The sequence below is a fragment of the Euleptes europaea genome, unplaced genomic scaffold (assembly GCF_029931775.1).
Source record: "Euleptes europaea isolate rEulEur1 unplaced genomic scaffold, rEulEur1.hap1 H_1, whole genome shotgun sequence".
Lineage (NCBI taxonomy): Eukaryota > Metazoa > Chordata > Lepidosauria > Squamata > Sphaerodactylidae > Euleptes > Euleptes europaea.
Window position 1 is genome coordinate 1,761,534 of NW_026612049.1, and position 22,036 is coordinate 1,783,569.

Here is a 22,036-nt window from a genome sequence, read left to right on the forward strand (position 1 = left end):
TCATAATACATTCTTAAATCCGGTAACCCTAACCCACCTGTTTCTTTTAATTCAATTAAATTGTTATAGGCAATCCTATGTTTTTCCTTTCCCCATAAAAAATTTAAAATGTCTCTTCAAATTCTAAATATTTTAACCCCTTTTATAATTGGTAAATTTTGAAACAAAAAAAGCATTCTAGGCAAAACCATCATTTTAACCACAGCAATTCTTCCCCATAGTGTTAATGGTATCCTTCTCCAATTTTCTAAATCTTTAGTAATTTGTTGCCATATTTTAACATAATTATTTTTAAATAAATTTAAATTATTTGAGGTTAACCATATACCCAAATATTTTATTTTCGATTCAATTGAAAATCCCGAATGTTGTAATAGTTCTTGCTGCTGCAACAACGTCATTTTTTTAACCAGTATTTTCGTTTTATTTTTATTTATTTTGAATCCTGCAAGTTTTCCATAAACCTCCAAAGTTTTATTCCATTCATCAATTTGATTATTAGGATTAGATAAAAAACAAACTATATCATCAGCATATGCTTTTACCTTAAAATGATTTTTCCCAACTTTGTAACCAGTCAGTTTTACATTATTTCTAATCTTATTCAATAAAACTTCTAATACTAATATAAACAATAAGGGTGACAGCGGACATCCCTGTCTTGTGCCCCTTTGAATTTCAAATTGTGACGTCATGCATCCATTAATTAACAATCTAGCTGTTTGATAAGTATAAATTTTATCAATAGCTATTTGAATTTTTTTACCAAAACCCATATATTCTATTACTTTTTTCATAAATTTCCAATTTATATTATCAAATGCTTTTTCTGCGTCTAAAAAAATCATTGCAATAGATTCAGTAGTAGATTCTGTATTTTCTATAATATCTAACACCACTCTTACATTTTGATTAATTTGTCTACCTGGGAGAAATCCAGCCTGATCTTCATGTATAACCTGATTCAGTACAATTTTAAGTCTGTTTGCTAAAATAGCTACAAACAATTTGTAATCATTATTCAATAAAGAAATTGGTCTATAATTTTTGACATCCAACAAATCCGTGTTTAGTTTTGGTATTAACACTATATTTGCTTGTTTCCAAGTATGTGGGATGGAACCCTTCTGCAAACATTGATTCATCACTTTCAGCAAATGTGGAGCCAATTGTTCTATAAAAGTTTTATAATAAATTGCTGTAAAACCATCTTCTCCTGGAGATTTATTTAATTTACTTTTTCCAATAACTGTTCTTAATTCCTCCATTGTTATATCCGAATCTAATAAATCTTTATTTTCTTGGGATAACTGAACCCAATCAAAATTATTTAAATAAACATCTATTTCCCTCTCTAATTCTACATTCTGTCTATATAAATTTGAATAATAATCCCTAAATGTTTCCATAATTTTCTGTTTATCACTTGTTATTTTCCCATCTTTCTTAATTTTCAGTATTGGTAATTTCCTCTCCTTAGATTTAATTTGCCACGCTAATAATTTACCAGGTTTATTGGCGTGTTCAAAAAATTTATGTCTGTTAAACATAATTTTTTTCTATTTCGGAAGTTAATAAAAATTCATATTGAAGTTGTAACTTTTTTATTCTTTCCAACTGTTCTTTCTTTAATACTTTATCTTGCAGTTTTCTAAGCTGTCTCTCTCCTTGTTTAATTTCTTCTAAGATCTTTCTTTTTTGCCTCTCCTTCTCTTTAAACCATCTTGAATTTTGCTGTATCAGAAGTCCTCTAATTACTGACTTACTAGCATCCCACACTATTTCATCTGATACATCTTTATCTACATTTTCTAAAAAAAAATTCTGTATATCTACCTTTAACTTATCCACTATTTTCTTATTTTTCAGTAAGTATTCATTTATTGCCCATGGTTTATTTCTTCTATCTTCGAAATGAATTCTAATCAAAAGTGCATTATGGTCAGACAATACCTTAGGTAAAATTTCCGGAGTTTCCGACCAACCTGTAATACTTTTAGAAAGCCAGAACATATCTATTCTTGAATGAGAAGAATGTCTAGATGAATAAAAAGTATATCCCTTTTTCTTACCATTTAACAATCTCCATATATCAAACATTTCCCATTGTTCAATAAGATTATTAAAAATACCTGGTAGCTTACCCTCACATTTACCCTTTTTCTTCTTTGAGGATCTATCCAACCTAGGTTCCATAACCCCATTAAAGTCTCCCATCCATATCATTTTATCAAACGCATATTCTGCTAGTATCAATGCTAAATTATCATAAAATGTTTTTTGATTAATATTGGGTGCGTAAATACCAACTAACAAATTTTTTTGGATGCCAGCGACAATTTCCACCAAAAGGACCCTCCCTTCTCTATCCGTAAATACCACCTTGGGCTCCATTAGTGAGGGGATATACATTGCTAAACCATTTATTTTTTTGTTCTCATTACATGATGTAAATAATTTGCCAAGTTTTGCATGTTCCAATCTTACGACATCCTTTGGTAAAATATGAGTTTCCTGTAAACAAAAAATATTAGCTTTTGATTTTTGTAAATGATAAAAGATTTTTTTCCTTTTGTTGGGAGAATTCAAACCATTAACATTCCATGACATTATTTGTAACATTTCAATATTCACTCGAACCCCTTTCTTTATTCTTTATTATTATTCTATAACCAATCCCCTTCATACCCTCCCCCTCCTCCTCCTCCAGTAATTTCACTGTTCAGCCATCTTCTTCCTCCTCCGGTGACGATGTTTCACCCCCCCACTTGCTTCTGTTGCTTTTTCTTCTTCAGGAACCTCTTTTCCAACAAGTTCTTTCGTTGTTTGTTGTGGTGGCTTGCGTAGATCCCCTCCATATCTTCTCAAAAATTGATCCGCTTTGACAGTGTCTGTGATCTTGAATCTTTTGGCTTTGTACATAAATGAGATGCCCTGTGGAAATTCCCATCGATGTTGGATTCCATTGTATCTGAGTCTTTCCACAATCTCTGCAAACTCTTTTCTTTTCCTCAGCAGTCGTCCCGGGATCTCCTTCATCAATCTCATCGGTATATCTTCAACAGTAAATGGTGTCTGATAGTGTTTATTCAAAATTAGATCCCGATGACTTCTGGAAAAAAATTGCACCAAACAATCCCGTGGAACTTTGTATTTGGTCGCGTATGCAGAGTTGACTCTGTAGGCTGTTATAATCATACCTTCCACAATCTCTTCCTCCTCCTGAAGAAAAACAGCACACAGTCTTTTCAGATAATTTTTTAAATCTTTTCCTTCAATTCTTTCTCTGAGCCCACGTATGCGAATCCAACTCTCTTTTATCTTCAATTCTAACATTGCTGTGTGGTCATCTCATTTTTCTTTTCTCTCAACACCCGCCTCCATTGCCATCTCTAAGCCATCAACTCTTTTTTTAGTGTCTTTATTATCTTTTGAGTATTTCTTAACTTTCTCTTCCAATGTATTCTGTCTTACTGTCAAAGTTGATATGGAGTCTTGCAGCGCTGAAATAGCAACAGTATTTTGCCCAACCACTGCTGTATTTTGAAGCAAGCCTTGTTTGACTGATTCCACCTCCAGCTTTACAGATGTCATATCTTGTTTTAATGAAGTCATTTCCTGCTTCATAGCTGTCATCTCCTGGAGGGTCTTTGCCAGCAACTCTTGTATAGAGTTCAATGTAGCATCAGATTTTTTTGCCATCTTTGCTGTTACTGAGACCAATGTGGTTGGTGAAGAAACTGGTGAAACCACTGGACTAGGGATGGAAGCTCTTCTGTAAGGCAGCAGTGATTGTTGAAGCTGCAGCTGTTTAGGTTCTTTAATAAGTCCTTTGGGGTGTTTTTCTGAATCTTTTTTTTCTTTCTCCTTTCCTTTCTCCTTTTCCTTATCTCCCATTCCAACTTGCAACGGCTGTTTATAATCCAAAAGACAGGTAGAGGGGGAGAGAAGCTGTAATTTACATCCTCGTCTTAAGAGTCATTTGCCACTGAATGGTTATTCATTGCTCAGATAATTAGCACATTAGCACAAACTTGTTTATTCAGCTGTTTCCTGCCAGATTTAACACCTTCAAAGCTTTGCTTAGCTCAGATCAATCCGTTTGCCTGGCAAATCTGAATGAGTTTTAAGTGCGCAACAGCTGGCAAAAATCCAAGTTTCACTTTTAGCTCGTTAGTGAGTCTAGAATACAATCCAGCTTGCTTTCAAACTCTTCTTAACACTGACAGACACCTCAGTGTAACTTATTTAAATTTGCTTCATAAAAGAAAAAAAGGAACCTTTAAATGAATCCAAGCCTCCCCTCCGTGCCGGCTCTTTAAAATGGCGCTCGCTCCTCCGCTCTCTCGTCCGAGCATTCCGTCGCCGCTACAGAGGCAACGGCCGCTCCCAGGATGAGGAGCCTGCCAGCGCGCCGATCAGCATCCCCCTCTTCCCCGGGGGCGCCGTGAGCCCGGTGTCAAGGGGGGAGGTTTCCCTCCCCCCGGGGCTACTTTCGAGCCGGAGGCTGCTTTGAAGGCTGCTTTGAAGGTTCAGCCAGGATCCGGAAGTCTCAAATTCCCTTTCCTAACCTCTTAAGACCTCAAAATATGGATGGAAGACAAAAGGTATTAAGGGGGGGGGGAGGAAGCCGGATAGAAATTCTTTTTCCATTTGTCCCAACACATAATCGGGCTATATAACGTAGACCAAGGGGTTGTATTTAAATTCTTCCCTCTCTTATTTTGAAACAGTGCTTGAAGGCCACCTGCTTTTTCTAAATAATACAGATCCATATTTAACTTACTTCATTCTTTAGATAAAGAGACCAATGGAATACTATGTCTTAATTGATATGCTGTATAATATAATGTAATATTTGTTATACCCCAACCCCCCTTACCAGGTGCGCTATATCTTAACAACTTGGCAGATCTTGGATTTTTAACCTGAAAAATATAATGGTCAATTTGTTTTTGCCAATCCCTCAAACTTTTCTCCTCTATATGCCATGGCAGCGCATAAAATAAATATGATATCTTTGGGATGATAAACATTTTAACCCATGTAATGCGTGTGAAAATACTACTATTTTTCTTTTCCCATTCCTTCAAATCATGATTTATTTGCTTCCAGAGTACCCTATAATTATAATTATATACTTTATTCAAATTTTGTGGGATAGTGATCCCTAAATATTTAAAACTTTTTTTGCACCAGGCAGCTCTTGCAAAGGAGATTGCTCATCCACGTGGGTGAGGAGTTTTCTTCAAAAGCCCCATAAGTAGCTGTAGCAGTGGGTGTTTTTTAATTGGAGGGTATATCCATCCAGATGGGACTGGATAAATCCCATTTTTTAAAACAACCCTTCCAGACTAGTTTGGTCAGACCAAGTTGGCTCTGATTACACGACCCCTACCTCAAAAGGGGTCAAAGATAGAAAAATGGCAGAAACCAGTCAAAGATAGAAAAATGGGAAAGCCCAGAGCTGTGCATCTGAGCAAAGATGAATAGCCGAAACCTGGAAAAACTGAATATCACCTATTCAGCTTCGGGCAGATTCCCAGGTTTTGGTATTCGGTTGACCTAAAACCTGAATATTGCAAAAAAGGCTAATTTCGGGTTTATTTTTGTTTGGGTATATCAATATGCACAACCTTACACCAAAATGCACATTGGATTATGGCTTCCTATGGACAATAGCTGCACTTGGATGTGCATCCAAATGTACATTACAATGTGTGTTACAGCAGATGTGCACCATCTTATTATGCCACTGTGGTTTTGTTGCTGGAACACCTGCTGATTGGCAAGGTCATGGAAATGCAAACACTTTCATGTTATTTCAAGCAGCCCTTCCCCCAAAATTACTTTTTTGAAGCATGTGAAAAGATTTACAAAATTTGGATCCCTAGTATGACTGATCCCTTTTCTTTGTTACGTGAAATGTTTTTTCTGGTCCCACCATCTACATGTGTGGTATGTTGTGTATCCCATTGACAGAAATATATACACATATTCACAGTCTGGACTTTATTTTAGCATATATTGACTGTGTTTTTCCTTTAAAAGTGTCTCCTTAATGTCTTTATTAAATATTTTGTTTTCTGTCCACAGGTAAATGGAATATCTTTGCTTGGAGAAAATCACAAGGATGTTGTAAATATTTTAAAAGAACTTCCCATCAAGGTAACAATGGTGTGTTGCCGTGCAGCTGCTCCACCTATTAGTCAGTCCATATTGGATGAATCTCAGATGACAGAGCAGGTAATATAAATACATGTGTTGTGTGTGTGTGTGTGCTGTGCCTGTTCTATAGATTGGCCTATTGGGGCCAAACATGGATGAGCAATCAGGAGGCTTCCACAGAGAACAGGTGAAATCTACGCTTATTCTGCCTGTGAGTGCCCGAGCTGGTACGTACTGTCAGAGCCATTCCAAGCACTCACCCTGCTCTGGCTTCTCCTTCTCTTATGGCCCCAACAAGGGACATAATTGCAAGGACATAATTGCCACAACAAGGACATAATTGCCACAACTCACTCCAGAACAGTCACTGGATAGCTGCCTTGGTTGTGTTTCTTCTTGGTTGCTTCTCCGGAGAGAAAGTGGGATCTTACAGCAAAGATACAGAGAAAAAATACAGTGATAAGCTTTTCGCTCATAAGTCAGCTGCAGCCTTGTGACTTCTTTGCATTTGTAAAATGTGAACAGTGAAGAATCTTGTCAACTTGTAAAGACATTTTTGTGTTCTCCTAACACTTGTGTCAGCTATTGGTTATATTAATAAACATACCAGTGTGGATTCCAATCATCTTATTACTCTGGTTATAACAAAAGCTTCATTTATTATTAAATGGTTCAACATCAGTGGTAGCTGGTTGGGGTGGTGGCGTGCGGGAAATGGCTTCTGTCACTTAATGTCCCCTGTTCTGCTTCGTTGCCTCAGCAGCCATCGTTGCTTGAAGGAAGCCATTCTAGAGCGTAAAGCCTTGATGTAATTTAAGAGTTAATACCATTTATACATGAGCCCTGTGGTGCAGAGTGGTAAGCTGCAGTACTGCAATCTGCTCATGACCTGAGTTCGATCCCAATAGAAGTTGGTTTCAGGTAGCTGGCTCAAGGTTGACTCAGCCTTCTATCCTTCCGAGGTCGGTAAAATGAGTACCCAGCTTGCTGGGGGTAAAGGGAAGGTGACTGGGAAAGGCACTGGCAAACCACCCCATAAACAAAGTCTGCCTAGTAAACGTTGGGATGTGATGTCACCCCATGGGTCAAGAATGACCCAGTGCTTGCACCGGGGACCGTTACCTTTACCTACCATTTGTACAGAATAACTACAGTGGAGTATCCAAAAAACAAATGGTGGGAATGTAGACATCTTTGAAGTAGGGAAAAATAGGATCAGAATAATTCAGATAAATAGGGTTTTACTTTTTTAAAGAGTGAGTCCAAAGCACCATCTGGAGTCTTACATTTGGGCTTGAATTTGGAATGCTTGGTTTAAATCCCTACTTTAGATTCACAGGGTGACTTCAGTCAAAGTACTGTGGTTATTTTAGAAGTTCCCAAGGTCCTTGGTAGGCCCAGCAGGATTTTTTCCCCCTTTGAATGCCAGATCCATCTATGCTTTTGAAGCCCCCTTCAGTTTCAAAGCAGTTTGGGAGGCTGGCATTGAAGAAATTCAAGTGAAAGAAGGGCGTACTGAAAAAGCTGTACACTTATTCAGATCTAGACCAGTGTCTAAAAATAATAGTGATCTCCCTCCTAGTGTTTTTTTGTGAAGACAAGCAAGTTAGAAATTGTCTGGCATTTCGTGGAGCAGAACTACTGTGCAAACAATAAATCATAATGAATTTGGTTGCTGCAAAATACTATGGACGTAAATATCTAATTGAAAATAAAATAAAAATGTACATGTGTGTCTGCAGAAGTTTGGAATGCAGAGATGACTGGAAGTACAAAAACAAAACACTCTTCTGCTTCCTGTTCTCCACATATCTTTATGACATTTGAAATGAAATTTGTTCATGTCTTTTTTCTTCACTGCTTATTAGTCTATTCATACAATGAAAGCTTGTATAGTTGATGATTTCAGATGATAGAAAATGTGTAGGGAAATCACTCAAGGCTTCCTGGTTAGCTTTTGCTCAATACTCAGATCCACATTTAGTCTGCAATACTGGGGGGGGGGGGGGATTAGTCCCAATGATTCAGTAGGATTGATGCCTATTTAAATATGTTTGAATCAGTTTGCTGCATTCTTTTTGGGTCTTTTCTTTGAAAATGCATATTTGATGTAGAAGTTCTGGATGGAGAAGTGTTATGTGATACTTTGACTCCCACATATTTTATAATATAGTAACATTTAATGCAATCTCTTCAGATTGTATCCTTAAATACTAATGAAATATAATCAATAATCTTTTCTAAGAAGAGTGGAATTTGTTGTAAATTTCTGTAAGTATTATTCTTACATATTTTTAACATATTTATTTCTTACGTATTCTTCTTAATTTTTTCTAGCCTCACATAGATCTTGGTGGACTACTTGGTTCGTCAGAGACAGATGATGTTGATTTGGAAATGGCTAATATAGGCCAGAACACTGATGATGCTCAGGGATCTTCTTTGGCAATGTGGGAAACTGAAATACAGCAAATTGAGCTAGAGAAAGGGAGCATGGGACTTGGCTTTAGCATATTGGATTACCAGGTAATTTTTGAATTCTTTATTTCACAGAAAGGAAATACATACTTCAGTATATTTTGTCCCCTCCAAATAAAATTTGGAGGCAATGTAAAGACCAGATCGTATTGCCAAAACTGATTTTTGTTCTTTCATTCCAAATTGATTGTCTCATACCATGGATAAGAAAAAAAAATTGTGCCTGGAGAAAGCCCGTTATATAAAACTGCATTAACATCCCAGGCCTTTGATAATATGCATTTCATTAATCACCTAATAGTAGCATAACTCTTGATAAGATGACTATACTGAAGAGCATATTATAAAAAATTACAGTTGCCATGATAATCTTCAGTATTTAATTTCTTTTGAGGATAAAGTAATCTTCTTGGTACTAGTATCCTATACCCTACCCTTCTTATGACTGATGCTGTCCAACTTGATTTCCATCAAGGTGGGGCAATGGGTGGGTGGTTGATGGCTAGATGGGCTTTTCTGCATGCTCTACACCTCTGATTTTCTTGGCAGTCGATCCACAATCATTGGAATCAGTCTGGGTTTGGTTCTTCCACACATCTGCCCTCTCTATGCATTTTCATAGTTGTGGAGTCAGTTTATTGTCTACTTGCCTTAAATAACCAGGTTTTTCAAGGGAGGGTGCTGTCATCATTAGTGTCCTCATCAGTGGTGCACCACACCTCCCCCTTTTTATTTTTTGTGCATACTTATATCAATATATTGATAGCATGGCTGCATTTTGTAAAAGGCACTAAAATATTGATATATGGGTATAGTGCTGTTCAGCAGGTTCTTTGAATTCCCAGCGCTCATTTTAAAAAAGTAAGTCTCTGGACCTTTCCCTTGTAGATAAATGTCTTTTTCCTTATATCCCTGCAAGGTAAGGGACTAGAGGCTTACTTTAAAAAAAATGAAAGCTGGGAATTCAGAGAACCTGCTGGACCTGTCATTAAAAAGATATAGCGATATTTTAGTGCCATTTAAAAAAGAATAAAAAATGAAACCATTTGTCTTGAGGGGGCTGGAGAGGGAGTAATTTAACAATGACTACTATCTAATCAGCAAAAAGTGGGCTGGAGGTGGGTGGGACAAAGAAAGCCAACAGATGCCTTACACATGGGGGAAATGGTGTCTCAATTCAGCTCCCAGAAATAGTTTGGGGTAAAAGTGATCTCAGAAGATCTGAAAAAGGGAAACAAACAAACAAAAACTAAGTGAAAACTAAGGGCACAAAAATGTGTGTGGAAGTAAAGGGATAAACTGAAGTAGTATGGTGCCAGAATCCATAAAAAACCCTTGCAGAAAAGCCCAATGTGTAAACTATTAGTTTAGTCTGCATTATTTATTATGGACTTAGGGGTGGACAGTGTAATGTATGGGACTATATTGGAAAGAACATGTGGAGTGTTTTAATCACAGGTTTATAAAAAGGGCTTTGTAGTGCTTAATTCATAAATGGAGGGTTTTTGTCATTGATCAGTAAGTTGCTTCTCAGATGCACTTGAAGTGCTTTTCCACAAATGTTTTAAAGCTTAAATGACGTATTTTTACTGTTTTTTCAATGTTATATTTGGGTATGATTAAGTATTAATTATAGGGAGGCACTTATCACGAGAAGCCATTCAGTTAATCACTGCCTGGAATTGCCAGTCTTTCAGCATACCTGAACACTTTCATATGCCTGAGTAGGGCTAGAACGAAGAAATGTTTCACATTATTTGTCACAGTATGTTATTTAGTTCAACAGATAATACAATTTTAATTATGTTGTGTTTTCTTGTGTGCGTGGGAGCTCCCATGCAAGAATAGGATCACCAGTAATATTAGTGTTTGGGGAAAGTACATGTTTGCCTTGAAAGAAAATGATAAGGACCTTAGACACTGTCTTTCATGGTAAATCTTTGCGCATATCTTTACATTGAACGAATAACATTGGTTTTCTTCTCCTTTTACCCTTCTTTAATAAGGACCCAGTGGACCCTGCCAACACAGTGATTGTGATCCGCTCCCTTGTTCCTGGGGGAATTGCTGAACAGGATGGCAGGCTCCTTCCAGGAGACAGGCTCATGTTTGTTAATGACATCAACTTGGAAAACGGCAGCTTGGAGGAAGCTGTGCAAGCACTGAAAGGAGCACCTGTGGGAACAGTTAGAATAGGAGTCGCTAAGCCATTGCCTGTAAGGATGTTAACTTTATATGTGTGTATTTTGCTGTAGAAACTATACATGACACACACATCACTTTCTTACCAGTCAGTGACTCATCACTGTATGTGTGAACTGTGTGTCTGCATAAAGGGCAGCTGACTTATAGCAACCCCTTAAGGGGTTTTCAAGGCAAGAGACTAGCAGAGGTGGTTTGCCATTGCCTTCCTTTACATAGCAACCCTGGAATTCTTTGATTATTTCCCACCTAAATACTAACCAGGGCTGACCCTGCTTACCTTCCAAGATCTGATGAGATTGGGCTGGATTGGGTCATCCAGATCAGGGCTGTGTGAAGTGACTCCATTGAAAAAGGCTGAGTTTGAGGTGATGTGAAGTTCTGTCTGTGGTGAGTCATCAGTGACAACTTACCGAAACGTGCAAGTCACTTCTCGATGCTGCAGTTTGAAGCGATGAACATGTATTTGTGAACTAGTCCACTCTACCTCTAATTAGGGCTGTCGATTCGGTTCGTCCCAAACCGAAAAACAGCCGAATTTCCCCTGATTCGGCAGTTTTTAGTTCAAATGGAACTGAACTAAAAAAAAACGGGAAAATGGGGAGCCAAATTCAGCGAGTTTGGAGTGTTCGGCGAATAAATTCAGCAAATTCGGGGTTCGGTGCAGCAGCATAACTGTCAGTTAGTAAGCAGCATTCTCCCGCGGCCAATCGGTGGCCAAGCTGGGTCTTCTTCTTCAGTCACGATTGAGTGCATGAGCCCAGCTGCTGTGCGGCCCGGGGAGAGAAAGAGAGAGAATCTGTTTGTGTGTGAGAGAGATCCCCGTTGGGGGGGGGGTGCGTGTGCACATTCGAGCCATTCCGTGGCTGCAGGGGGCGCATTTTTGGGGATAGAGCCCCCAAACTTTCAGCATAGCTTCAGAGGACCCTTTTTGCAAGAACTCCCAAGTTTTGTAAAGATTGGATCGGGGGGGCGAAATATGGGGCCAGGAAGGGGTCCTTAATGTGCATCTCTGACAATGGGGGTTTGCAATTAGCAGAGCTTGCCTCCCACGCCCAAAGCTCCCAGCCCCGACAAACAGCTGAGCTGCGGGGAGCAAGGGCGGGGCAGGTGCGAAGAAGATGGAACAGAAGACATCCACAGTAAGACCCATTTTGGGGCTTTTCTCTATAATTTTTCTCCTGTGTGAGTGTGTGGGTGGGGGGAGGCTGAGTCTGTGTATGTGTGGGGAGGGAGCAGTTTCTGTGGGGGGGGAAGCCAAAGGGGGTTTCGCCCCTTCTGCCTGGGGGTGTATGCCCCCTCGAGTCTCTCTCCCTGGTTTGAGTGGGGGGGCTTCAGTTGTGTGTCCTCAGGTTTTCCCTCATTCATAAGATCGGTTAGGTCTATTTTGATGCTTGCTCAAAACTGTTTTTCAAATTGTGACTTAAAGAATGCATTTGCCTGGTCCCGAGTCCGATGCAAAAGGGGAAATTCCACCCCCTCCTGCTCCTTATGCATAGCTAGCGTGCTTCTGTCCCTTTCCATGGTTTGCAAACTCCCAGGCGTCACGTGTTGCTTTGCATGGTTGCAAACGTGTTGCTTTGCATGGTTTGCATGGTTGCAAACATGTTGCTTTGCATGGTTTGCAAACTTCTTCGCACCTGTCCCGCCTTGCTTTCCCAGCTCAGCTATTTGTCGGGGCTGGGAGCTTTGGGAGTAGGCGGCAAGCTCTGCTAATTGCAAACCCCCATTGTCAGAGATGCACATTAAGGAGGGGGGACCCCTTTCGGGGCCCATATCTCAGCCCCCCAGCCCAATCTTCACAAAACTTGGGGGTTCTTGCAAGAAGGGTCCCCTCAAGCTATGCTGAAAGTTTGGGACCTCTACCCCCACAAATGCCCCCCCCCCGGAGCCACGGAAAGGCACGATTGTGTTTTTAATAGCTTCATTCGGCCGAATTTTTCCCTGAACTCTGGATCTCATGCTGAATTGCACGGACCTGAAGCAGGGGAGTTCGGACTTCGGCATTTCCCAAATAAAAACGGGCCAAATTTTGCCGAAAACGGATTTTACTGAATTTTTTTTTCAACAGCCCTACCTCTAATTTGAAGGGGGAAAAAACCTCTGAGATTTATGGAAACAGTGTTGTCATCTAGTAGCATATTGTTCTGGCTTGGGAACAAGCTTCATTGGGAATGGAAATGTTAAGGTTCTCTTTCCCTCCCCAAAATTAAGAAATCTTACCTTTGGGGACACTTTGGTTCCCCCCCCCCCTATTTTTGTTGTGCTTCCCTTAGCTTTATAAGAATAAACTGAACATTCGTATTTCAAAAACATGAATGTATTATTTTTTCAATAGCTTCTCTACAAACATGAGATTCTTGACTGTGTGCATGATACTGCTAGTTTTTATTTTAAAAAGATACATAATCCACATGTGTGAGAATAGATGAATTGTGCAGCTGGTTTGTTCTCGCTCTGAGCAAGGAGGGCATCTTGAAACATTGGGTTATTCCCATTGGTTGCTCGGGGAGGCAGGAACAAAAACCTTCAACTTCCTGTCTCCTCTTGAGGGAATAAGCCCCTCCTCCTCCTCAGTTTTGTTTCCTGCCTTGCATGGGGAAGCAGCTTTTCAGCAGAGCTCTGCTACTTTTGCTTTCTTTCCGGAACCTCACCTTGTTCTTACCAGAAGACCTCATCGTGGGATTGCCAGTTGAACCAGTATATACATGTCATCTAGTTATCGAAAAATATCTAAAAATTCACAGTGAGCACTGTTGCAGTGAAAGTGTTGCAAAATGGATTTCCTGTATTCTTGAGCCATCATCTTTACAAAAAAAAAAAGTTGAAGTAAAGCAAAGGAGAATGTTCTGATTGCGTAGGATTCTGGGAATTTTATTTATTTAATTTGTATTCCACTCTTCTTCCAAGGAGATCTGGGTTGTGCACATTGTGCCTTCCCTCCTTCTTTTATATTTTAACAATGACCCTTCAGTATAGGTTAAGTTGAGAGATAGTGGCTGGCTGAAGATTAATTTCTTGATTATGGAAGGATTTGAACTCAGATTTTCCGTACCAGTCCAATATATTAACTACTATACCACAATGAGATTAGTTTTAAACATATTTTTTCCAGATCTCTTGTGAGCCTACTCTGTAGCACCTTGTGTATTAAAAATACTGATATAGGCCAACAGATGCAATCCTTCTGAAAACTACTAAGCCTTGATATATAGTAGTTTTTGAAAGAGTTGAAGATGCTGTGAGAATGGCATTGAATCTCATGGTAGGTGGATGTGTGTACATTTCTTTGTCCCAGTGATGGCCTATTCATAGATTACCCTCCTAAACAATTTACCCAATTTCCCTTTATCCCTTCCCCAGCAGTTCTTCTTATCTCTATTCAGTTCAGAGACAATTTCTTATAAATTAGTGGTCTTCAACCATGAGTTGGGGCCCTTAGTTTCGTTGCAGAGCCCTGCCTGCTTAGTTGCAAGCTCTTCAAGAGTCGGTGTTGTTTGCTACCGTTTGGAAAGACCAGCTTCTAATATGCATATGTAGAGAGCAAGGGCACCATGGCTGTTACTACTTTTTGCACAAATGTTGAGAGGAATAGCAGGATGGTGAGATGGATTCATTTAGTGATGGAGAGGATTCCTCCAGGGCTCTGACCCTTGCCTTGTTCCTCATATGGTATTCCTCCTGGTGTCAGCTCTCCATATTGTTTCCTGTCCCATGGTCTGTGGGTCTGCTGCCCATAGTCCTGGTTTTGACACTGGTGACATAATAATTCTGGCTTCCTGTTTTCCTGTCACATAACTCTGATGTTACGTATTTACAGCTGGTATAGAAAGATTGAAGACCTCTGTTTTAAATGAGTCCATGTCCCACATTTTATGATCTCCACGTTAACTCCATTAAGCAAAACATTGTTATAAAAATAACGGAAACAAGGATTATGCTGGACCAAATATTTTCCTACTTTATCATGTTTATAATGAAAATAGCAATGATGGGGGTAAAAAGCAGTTTGTAGCAGGTTTATGTTTAGATAACTTTCTCAACAGCTAGAGTCATAATCTTGTTGGGTAGAGCTATTTATAATTAAGCTGGTTTATACTTTATATTAGAGGTAAATGTTAATGATTTCAATGGGAATTACTTCCAAGCAATTGTTTTTAGGGTCTGGGAGTAAATTCACTGGCACTAAATAGGGTTAAGTCCATAAATAGGGTTATATAATTTTCCAAGCCATTCACATTATTGTATATGCCTAGGACTATAATATCATTTCCAGTGATCTGTCCTCTTGAGTTTCACAAATCATTCTTCTTTCTAAAATTCCCTTAATATTACTCACTTTGCATGTCCTGAATACTGGCCATCCTCCAACTCAAGAGCTTCATTCTTTCTGCAGCTTTCACCAGAAGAGGGCTGTGTTCCTGCTAAGGAAGATTCCTTTTTCTACACTGCCGAGTCCTTTGAGGTGGAAGGGCAAGCTGATTCAGCCCTCTTCCATGCTGAGCTGGCTCTGGTTAGTGGCCCCTTCCTTACCATGATAACATGTGCAAACCTTTGAAATCTGTGTCTGTGAATTGTTCAGTCCTTTGTCTACAAAGTGGGAACAGTCTTCATTCTGTAATGTTAAGATGTATTTTTAAAAGTTAAACTTTGAAGATTGTGGCTTAGTGGGACTAGATGCTGATAATAGATGTTTTCTTGTACATTAAGAATGGATGCTCTGGCCAGTGACATTTTATCTAGAGTAAATCTAGAGTAATACTTCAGATTAGGTTTCGAAAGCTAAGATAAATGCACATTGCTCATTTTGATAAACCTGTTTCTGTACACAAGAAGCAAATTTAGGCTGCAATACTGTACTCTTAGAGTTCATTGCTGAGCCTTGGGGGCTGAACGTTTGCAAGCAGGGACAATGCAAAGTGCGAGCAATTCTGCTCAAGGGCAGCCACAGATCCCTTCTCTGTAGGAGATGCCTTCCAACTGGATTGGGGAGGGGTCTGGTGTACGCATTCCCCCCAATCCCTCTTCTATCAAGGATGGTGGGGAAAATTGGGACAGCCATCCTGTTAGCACCCATGTGGCCAAGAAGACCATGGTTCCCCATACTGTGGGGCCTCTCCCACGGGAACTTCATTCGCCTTCCTCTTTGCCCAGACCTTCTGTCTGTAGGCCCAGTGAGACATCATGACTTAGAATCATTACACCTCACAGCCTGGCTCATCAGACAGTGACAGAGTTTTATGAACAGGTGGCAAATGTTCTTATTTTGGCCAGGAAGCCCTCCACCAGACAGACGTATTCTCTTAAGTGGAAAAGATTTCTTTCTTAGTGTCACGACAAGGAGATTAACCCCTTTTCTTGCCCCTTGGGAAAGATCTTTGAGTATTTGTTGGTGTTGAAAAACATGGGTCTGGCTAATTGCTCCGTGTCACTGTTCACTTGTCCCTGGTCCTAAATGTCATGCTAGGCAAACCATTTGAGCCATTAGCCTCATGTGACGAAACCCTTCTGTCCTATAAAGTGGTATTTCTGGTAGCTGTCACATCATCTACATGCACTTAGACCTGACCCACCATTTCTCCATATCCACCCTAACAAGGTTATCCTCAGGACTAGTTTGCACCAGCTCCTTAAAATTGTATCCAAGTTTCATACCTCTCAGGAGGTTAACTTACCAACCTTCTTTCCGAACCCAGGGTCAGCTAAAGAAAGGCAACTACACTCACTTGATGTGAGGAGCTTTATTGCTTTACATAGACAGAACAGGTTCATTCAGGCAAGATCCTAACCTGTTCATCAGTTTTAGAGGACCAAATAAGGGTAAAGCAGCTACAGCGCAATCTTTGTCACACTTGATTGTCAAGGCCATATGATTGGCCTATCAGGTGGCTCACTGAGAATGTCCGCTGGAGATCCGTGCCCATTCCACCAGGGCATTAGCTTCTTCAGTGCCTTTCTCTTTTTCAGTTGACATCCAGGATGTTTGTAAGGCTGCCACATGGTCCTCACCATTAACGTTCATCAGGCACTATGCCATTGATGTTGCTGCTTCTTCCTATGCTTCTGTAGGGAAAGCCGTTTTACAGTGTGTGTTAAAATGAAGTATTATGTCAGTATAAATAAACTATTTGCAGTCTCACTCCCGCCTCCTGAGTGTTAGCTTGCTATACTCCCATGTGGGACTGCACAGACGCCACAAAGATGTAAAACAACGTTGCACTTAACTGTAACTGTTGTTCATCGAGTGGTCCTCTGTGCAGGCACACATCCCTCCCTCCTATTCCGCTGTGGACTGCTTCAGACATTTCCTTGGAGCTCTCCGCAGCGGCGACGGGAGAACCGAGGGATGACCGACCCCCTCCCCTTTGCCACGTGACTGTTCCAGCGGGAAGAGCTGTTGCTGGGCAGAGAATGGGCGAAGGGGGGAGGGGAGTCATCCCTTCCAGAAGCTTTCTACACAGAAATTCTCCATACCTGGCCTGCGCATGCGCAGATCCCATGTGTGCCTGCACAGAGGACCAGTAGATGCGCAACAGTTACGTTGTTTTTACTGTGCTGTTGCACTGTTCCATTCATTAAAACAACAACAACCATGCAGTAGAGGATTGTCCAATAGCAAAATTTGTTATTTTGTTTATACGTGTTTTATTTCAATGTTTTGGAAATTTAGAATTCATTTTCAGTCTTCTGTGCAGTTCCATATTTGGGACTATGCCTGCATAGGCCTACAGTCGGCAGACTTTTTCTAGCCTCCTACATACAACAGGGGCGCCCCTCCCCCTCTGAGCAAGTGGCATGGATTTTCCCACCAAAACCGTCACGTGCTCGGGGGGGGGGGACCTCCTTCCTCTCAGTTCCTTTTCTGCCACTGTTGTGTGTGGATGTTTCTCTCTAGGTGCTGTGAGTTTTTGCTCTTCGAGTGATTTATTTCTCTTGAATTTTTTTCATCGTTGTGCTTGTTGGGGTTTGCTCAGGACTGTGCTAATTATCTCGGTTGAGATAGCTTTGGCTGACCTAACTTTCCGTTCCCCGACCTCTGATCCAGCCTCAAGCCTTCCGATGTTATGGCCTCTAAAGCACTTTTTAAGAAGTGTAATCAATGTAGCACTAAAATGCCTCATTTGGATGAACATGAGGAGTGCTTGCGCTGTCTGGGGGAAGAGCACAATGTTCAGACCTGTGCTGTCTGCTTGAAGTTTACCCCCAAAGCCTGCTCTGATAGGGCTTTCCAGTTGAAGGCAGCGCTGTGGAAAACGGCCTTAAAATTGGTCTCTGCATGGGTTGACGCTCCACAGAGGCCAGCTTCTGTCCAGTCGGCTCCTATCCAGTCCCCGTCTGATGTGATGGCTGAATCTGTGTCAGTAAAATCGATGTCAACCTCATCTTGGAAGCCAACCAAGTGGCTTGGTCTATTGGTTCCAGACAAACCATCAGTTCCAACGGTTCTGGGGACGTTGCCATTGGCTCCGACGGTTCTGAGTACATCTGCCTCGCTTCTGATGGTTCCAGGCCCCTCTGGTTTGGTTCTAAACATTATGGCTCCTCTTCAGCTGCACACCACTCTGCTGAACCTTCTGCAAAGAAACAGGAACAAAAATTAAAACATAAGGAGAAGGATAGGTCCTCAAAGAAGAGGAAAGAATCCACACACCTAGGACACCTTCCCTCTGTTCTGATTCGCCGGTTCATTCCCTATCTGATCTAGAGATAGAAGGCTCTATACAGGAGGTCATGGACCCCCAACAGGTGCTTCCACTGCAGGGACCACAACCTGATCCACCTTCTCAGACTCCCTCAGTACTCCTTTCCCCATCTCATATTCTGGGGTAGATAGAGTTCTGCCAGCAGAAGGGGCTGGACTTGGCTGGAAGACCTCTGCCACAGGTCTCGTTAGGGGAAAGTTCCCCTAATGAGAAGGTGGGTGACAAGGAACCATCCTCTCCTAATCAAGACCCACATCTTCACAGCGATCAGATGATAAGGATGGCCAAGGATCTTGATATTGACATATCTACCTCTGACATCAGGCCCAAAGACAAAATCTTGAGCAGGATATACACAGACTCCCCAGGTATTGTAGCATTCTCTCTTCTGGAGGGTGTACAGGATATCACTGTGCCTATTTTTTTTAAAAAAAACAACAAACCTTCATCTACGCCTGCTACAGTATGTAAAGTGAAGAACCTCTATAGAATCAAGCCAGATCCTACAGATCTTGCAATTCATCCTCCTCCGTCCTCTATCATTACTGAGGAGATGTAAGTGAAACAACACCTGTCTACAACCATGGACAAAGAGAGCAAGCCCTTGGATGCCATCGAGAGGAAGATCTACTCCTTGATGGCACTTAACATTCGGATCTCCAATTACCAAGCAATAATGGGGGCTTATCAACTTTTCCTGTGAGAAAAGCTTTTTCTTCACCTCGATAACCTGTGAAGGAGTCCAGGGCTGCAATTCTGCTGGTCCAGTCTGAAGCCATCTAATTGTCTTTGCCGGAGATTGCTGCTGATGTAGCGACTTGGACCCTAGCCTCTGCAGTGACCCTGAGACGGCATGCCTGGTTGAGGAATACAGCATTACCAACTGAAACACGGGCGAAAATTGAAGATGTGCCTTTTGAAGGTCTCACCCTGATAGTAGCCAAAACAAATGAGTCCCTCAAAGAAAATCAAACAAACAGACTATGAAGTCATATGGATCATTCTCTCTTCTGCACCCTTCAGAGATCGCTTTCAACCTTGACAACAGGGATTCTCTGCTCCATTCTACAGGCCATAGTTATCAGCATAGCTACATCAACAACCGTATCCTTGACAGTATCAACCTCCATACTTCTCAGGGTGGCAAACGCAGGCCAACCAACAGGCCCAGTTCAGGTTCAGCACCTCCTCCTCCCAAAGAGCAACATCAGCAGGGGTGAAAATTCTGATGACCATCCAGTCTCAAGGAGAATCCCCCTTTTTTTGGACTGGCTGAGCTGCTTCCTTCTGAGTGGAAGACAATCTGCACTAATAATTGGGTGTTACACATTGTTTGTCACGGTTACTTGTTGGAGTTTAAACAGTTCATTGTTGTGGCTTTTGTGCAGTCCCTTCGCTCAGGCAACCTTCTTGCCCAAACGGTCACATGATGAAGGGGGAGGGAGCTCTCCTCCCTCAGTTCTCTTTCTGCCGCCACAGGAAGAGAACGTGCTTCTGGTAAGCTCTTCGACTTACCTCACAATCGCTTCATTCGATTTGCCTTATATCGGGCATGGAGCCCAAGAAAAGTGAGAAAGTTCCTTTATTTAAGAATTGCCACACTTGTGGCACTAAAATGGCCAAAAACAACAGTCATTCTGATTGCCTTCTTTGTCTTGGAAAGGGGCATATTCCCTCTTGTAAGGCCTGTGCCAAGCTTACAGCCAAGACACTGCAGGTCCGATCTTTGCGATTGAAGGCCCATTTGTATGAGGAATCCCTTCAGCCAGATCCTCCTGCCAAGTCCTCTAAGCGCCCGCTTTCGGCAATCTAATGACTCTTATCCTGTGGACACCATTATGGACATCTTACATGCCTCAGATGCGGGCTCTGTAGCTCTCCCTATGATTAAGAGCATTCTTGATATTGTAAATGCTAATTGGGCAAAACCAGCCTCAGTGGCATCGACTAAGAAGGCTGAAAATCTTTATAAGATAAGGCGTGAAGGGGGTCAATTCCTCTATCATCATCCCCCACCTAATTCTATGGTGGTGGAAGCGTTGCCCGGGAAATACAGGTTAGGTTCGCACTCCTCCCCTCAGGTTAGGGAGGGCTGCAAGTTGGATTCTCTAGGCCGCAAAGTGTATACCTCCAGTGCCATTGCCTTGAGAATTTCAAATTTCTTGGCGGTTATGGTGCGCTACCAGTACTCACTGTGGGATAGGATACTCCATTCTTAAAAATTTTCCCTGAGAGAGTAGTGTTACATCCTAGTTTGGAATTTCTCCCCAAAGTTGTATCTAGTTTTCACTTGGTCCAGTACATCACTTTGACAGTGTTTCCCCCTCCCCTTCTAATGAGGCCAAGAGGGTGTTACATGCCATTGATGTAAGGCGGGCCCTTCTGAACTATCTACACAGGACAAAGGCATTTAGGTTGGACAAAGACTTGTTTCTTTGCTATGCTTGCCCCAACAAGGGGAGATCTGCTTCTGCTCAAACTATTTCCAGGTGGGTTGTGGCTGCCATCTGGTCTACATACCGTGCTGCTGGAAAGAAGTGCCCTTTGGAGGTTAAAGCCCATTCTACACGTGCCCAAGGGTCATTGGCAGCGTTCCATCATAAGGTTCCTCTAGTGGACATCTGCAGAGCTGCTACCTGGTCAGATGGTGATATATTTGTCAAGCACTATTCTCTTGACCTGCAAGCAAGGAAGGAGGCTGATGTGGGAAAAGCAGTGTTTCAGTCTCTGTTCCAGTAAGATCACCTCCCCACCTCCTACTGTGAGTAACTTGCTAATATCCCAAATGTGGGGCTGCACAGAAGACTGAACATGAAAACAGAGTTACACTTACCTGTAACTGTTGTTCATCAAAGTCTTCAGTGCAGACACACATTCCCTCCCATCCTGCCCCACTGTGAGCTCTCTTACTGAGTTCTTTTCTTTTGTCAGGAGCTTATAGCGGCACCCCCCCCCACTCAGAGCACGTGAGGGTTTTGGTGGGGAAATCATCCCACTTGCTCAGAGGGGTGCCCCTGTTGTATCTAGGAAGCTAGAAGAAGTCTACTGACAGCAGGCCTACACAGGTACAATCACAAATGTGTGTCTGCACTGAAGATTTCGATGAACACCAGTTACAGGTAAGTGCAACTCTGTGTTACATTCATGGCCTGCAAGCCAGCTCTATTAAAGTGTATGGCGTGACTTCAATAAGAGTAGGTTTGTACCTGTGCCATTTTGGGTTGTTAGGAAATTTAATGGGCGCAATGCTGAGAAATGATAAACTTGTAGGTACTGTGCAGGGACATATGCAGGAAGTAGTTAAATACAATTAATCATATCACATACTGTTTAATAAATTAGCAGCAAATGGCACCTAGCCTGAAGTTGTTCAGCCAAAGTGTTAAATATAGGAACTGAAACAATCTGCAGTCTGTAAACCACTTGCAATATCAGATGTATAGATCGACAACGTAATAACCTGTTAAATCTTTACTACATTAATT

General features: G+C 41.3%; 1 protein-coding gene across 1 annotated transcript in view; it reads left to right on the forward strand.

The window, feature by feature from the left end:
- The window catches only part of LOC130492892 (multiple PDZ domain protein-like), a 202,872-nt gene that overhangs the window by 77,478 nt on the left and 103,358 nt on the right, over nucleotides 1-22,036 (forward strand). Inside the window, exons 15-18 of the mRNA XM_056866653.1 lie at nucleotides 6,097-6,246; nucleotides 8,506-8,694; nucleotides 10,653-10,862; nucleotides 15,245-15,361. Coding sequence (XP_056722631.1) covers nucleotides 6,097-6,246; nucleotides 8,506-8,694; nucleotides 10,653-10,862; nucleotides 15,245-15,361 — 666 coding nt within the window. The remainder of the gene's footprint in view (nucleotides 1-6,096; nucleotides 6,247-8,505; nucleotides 8,695-10,652; nucleotides 10,863-15,244; nucleotides 15,362-22,036) is intronic.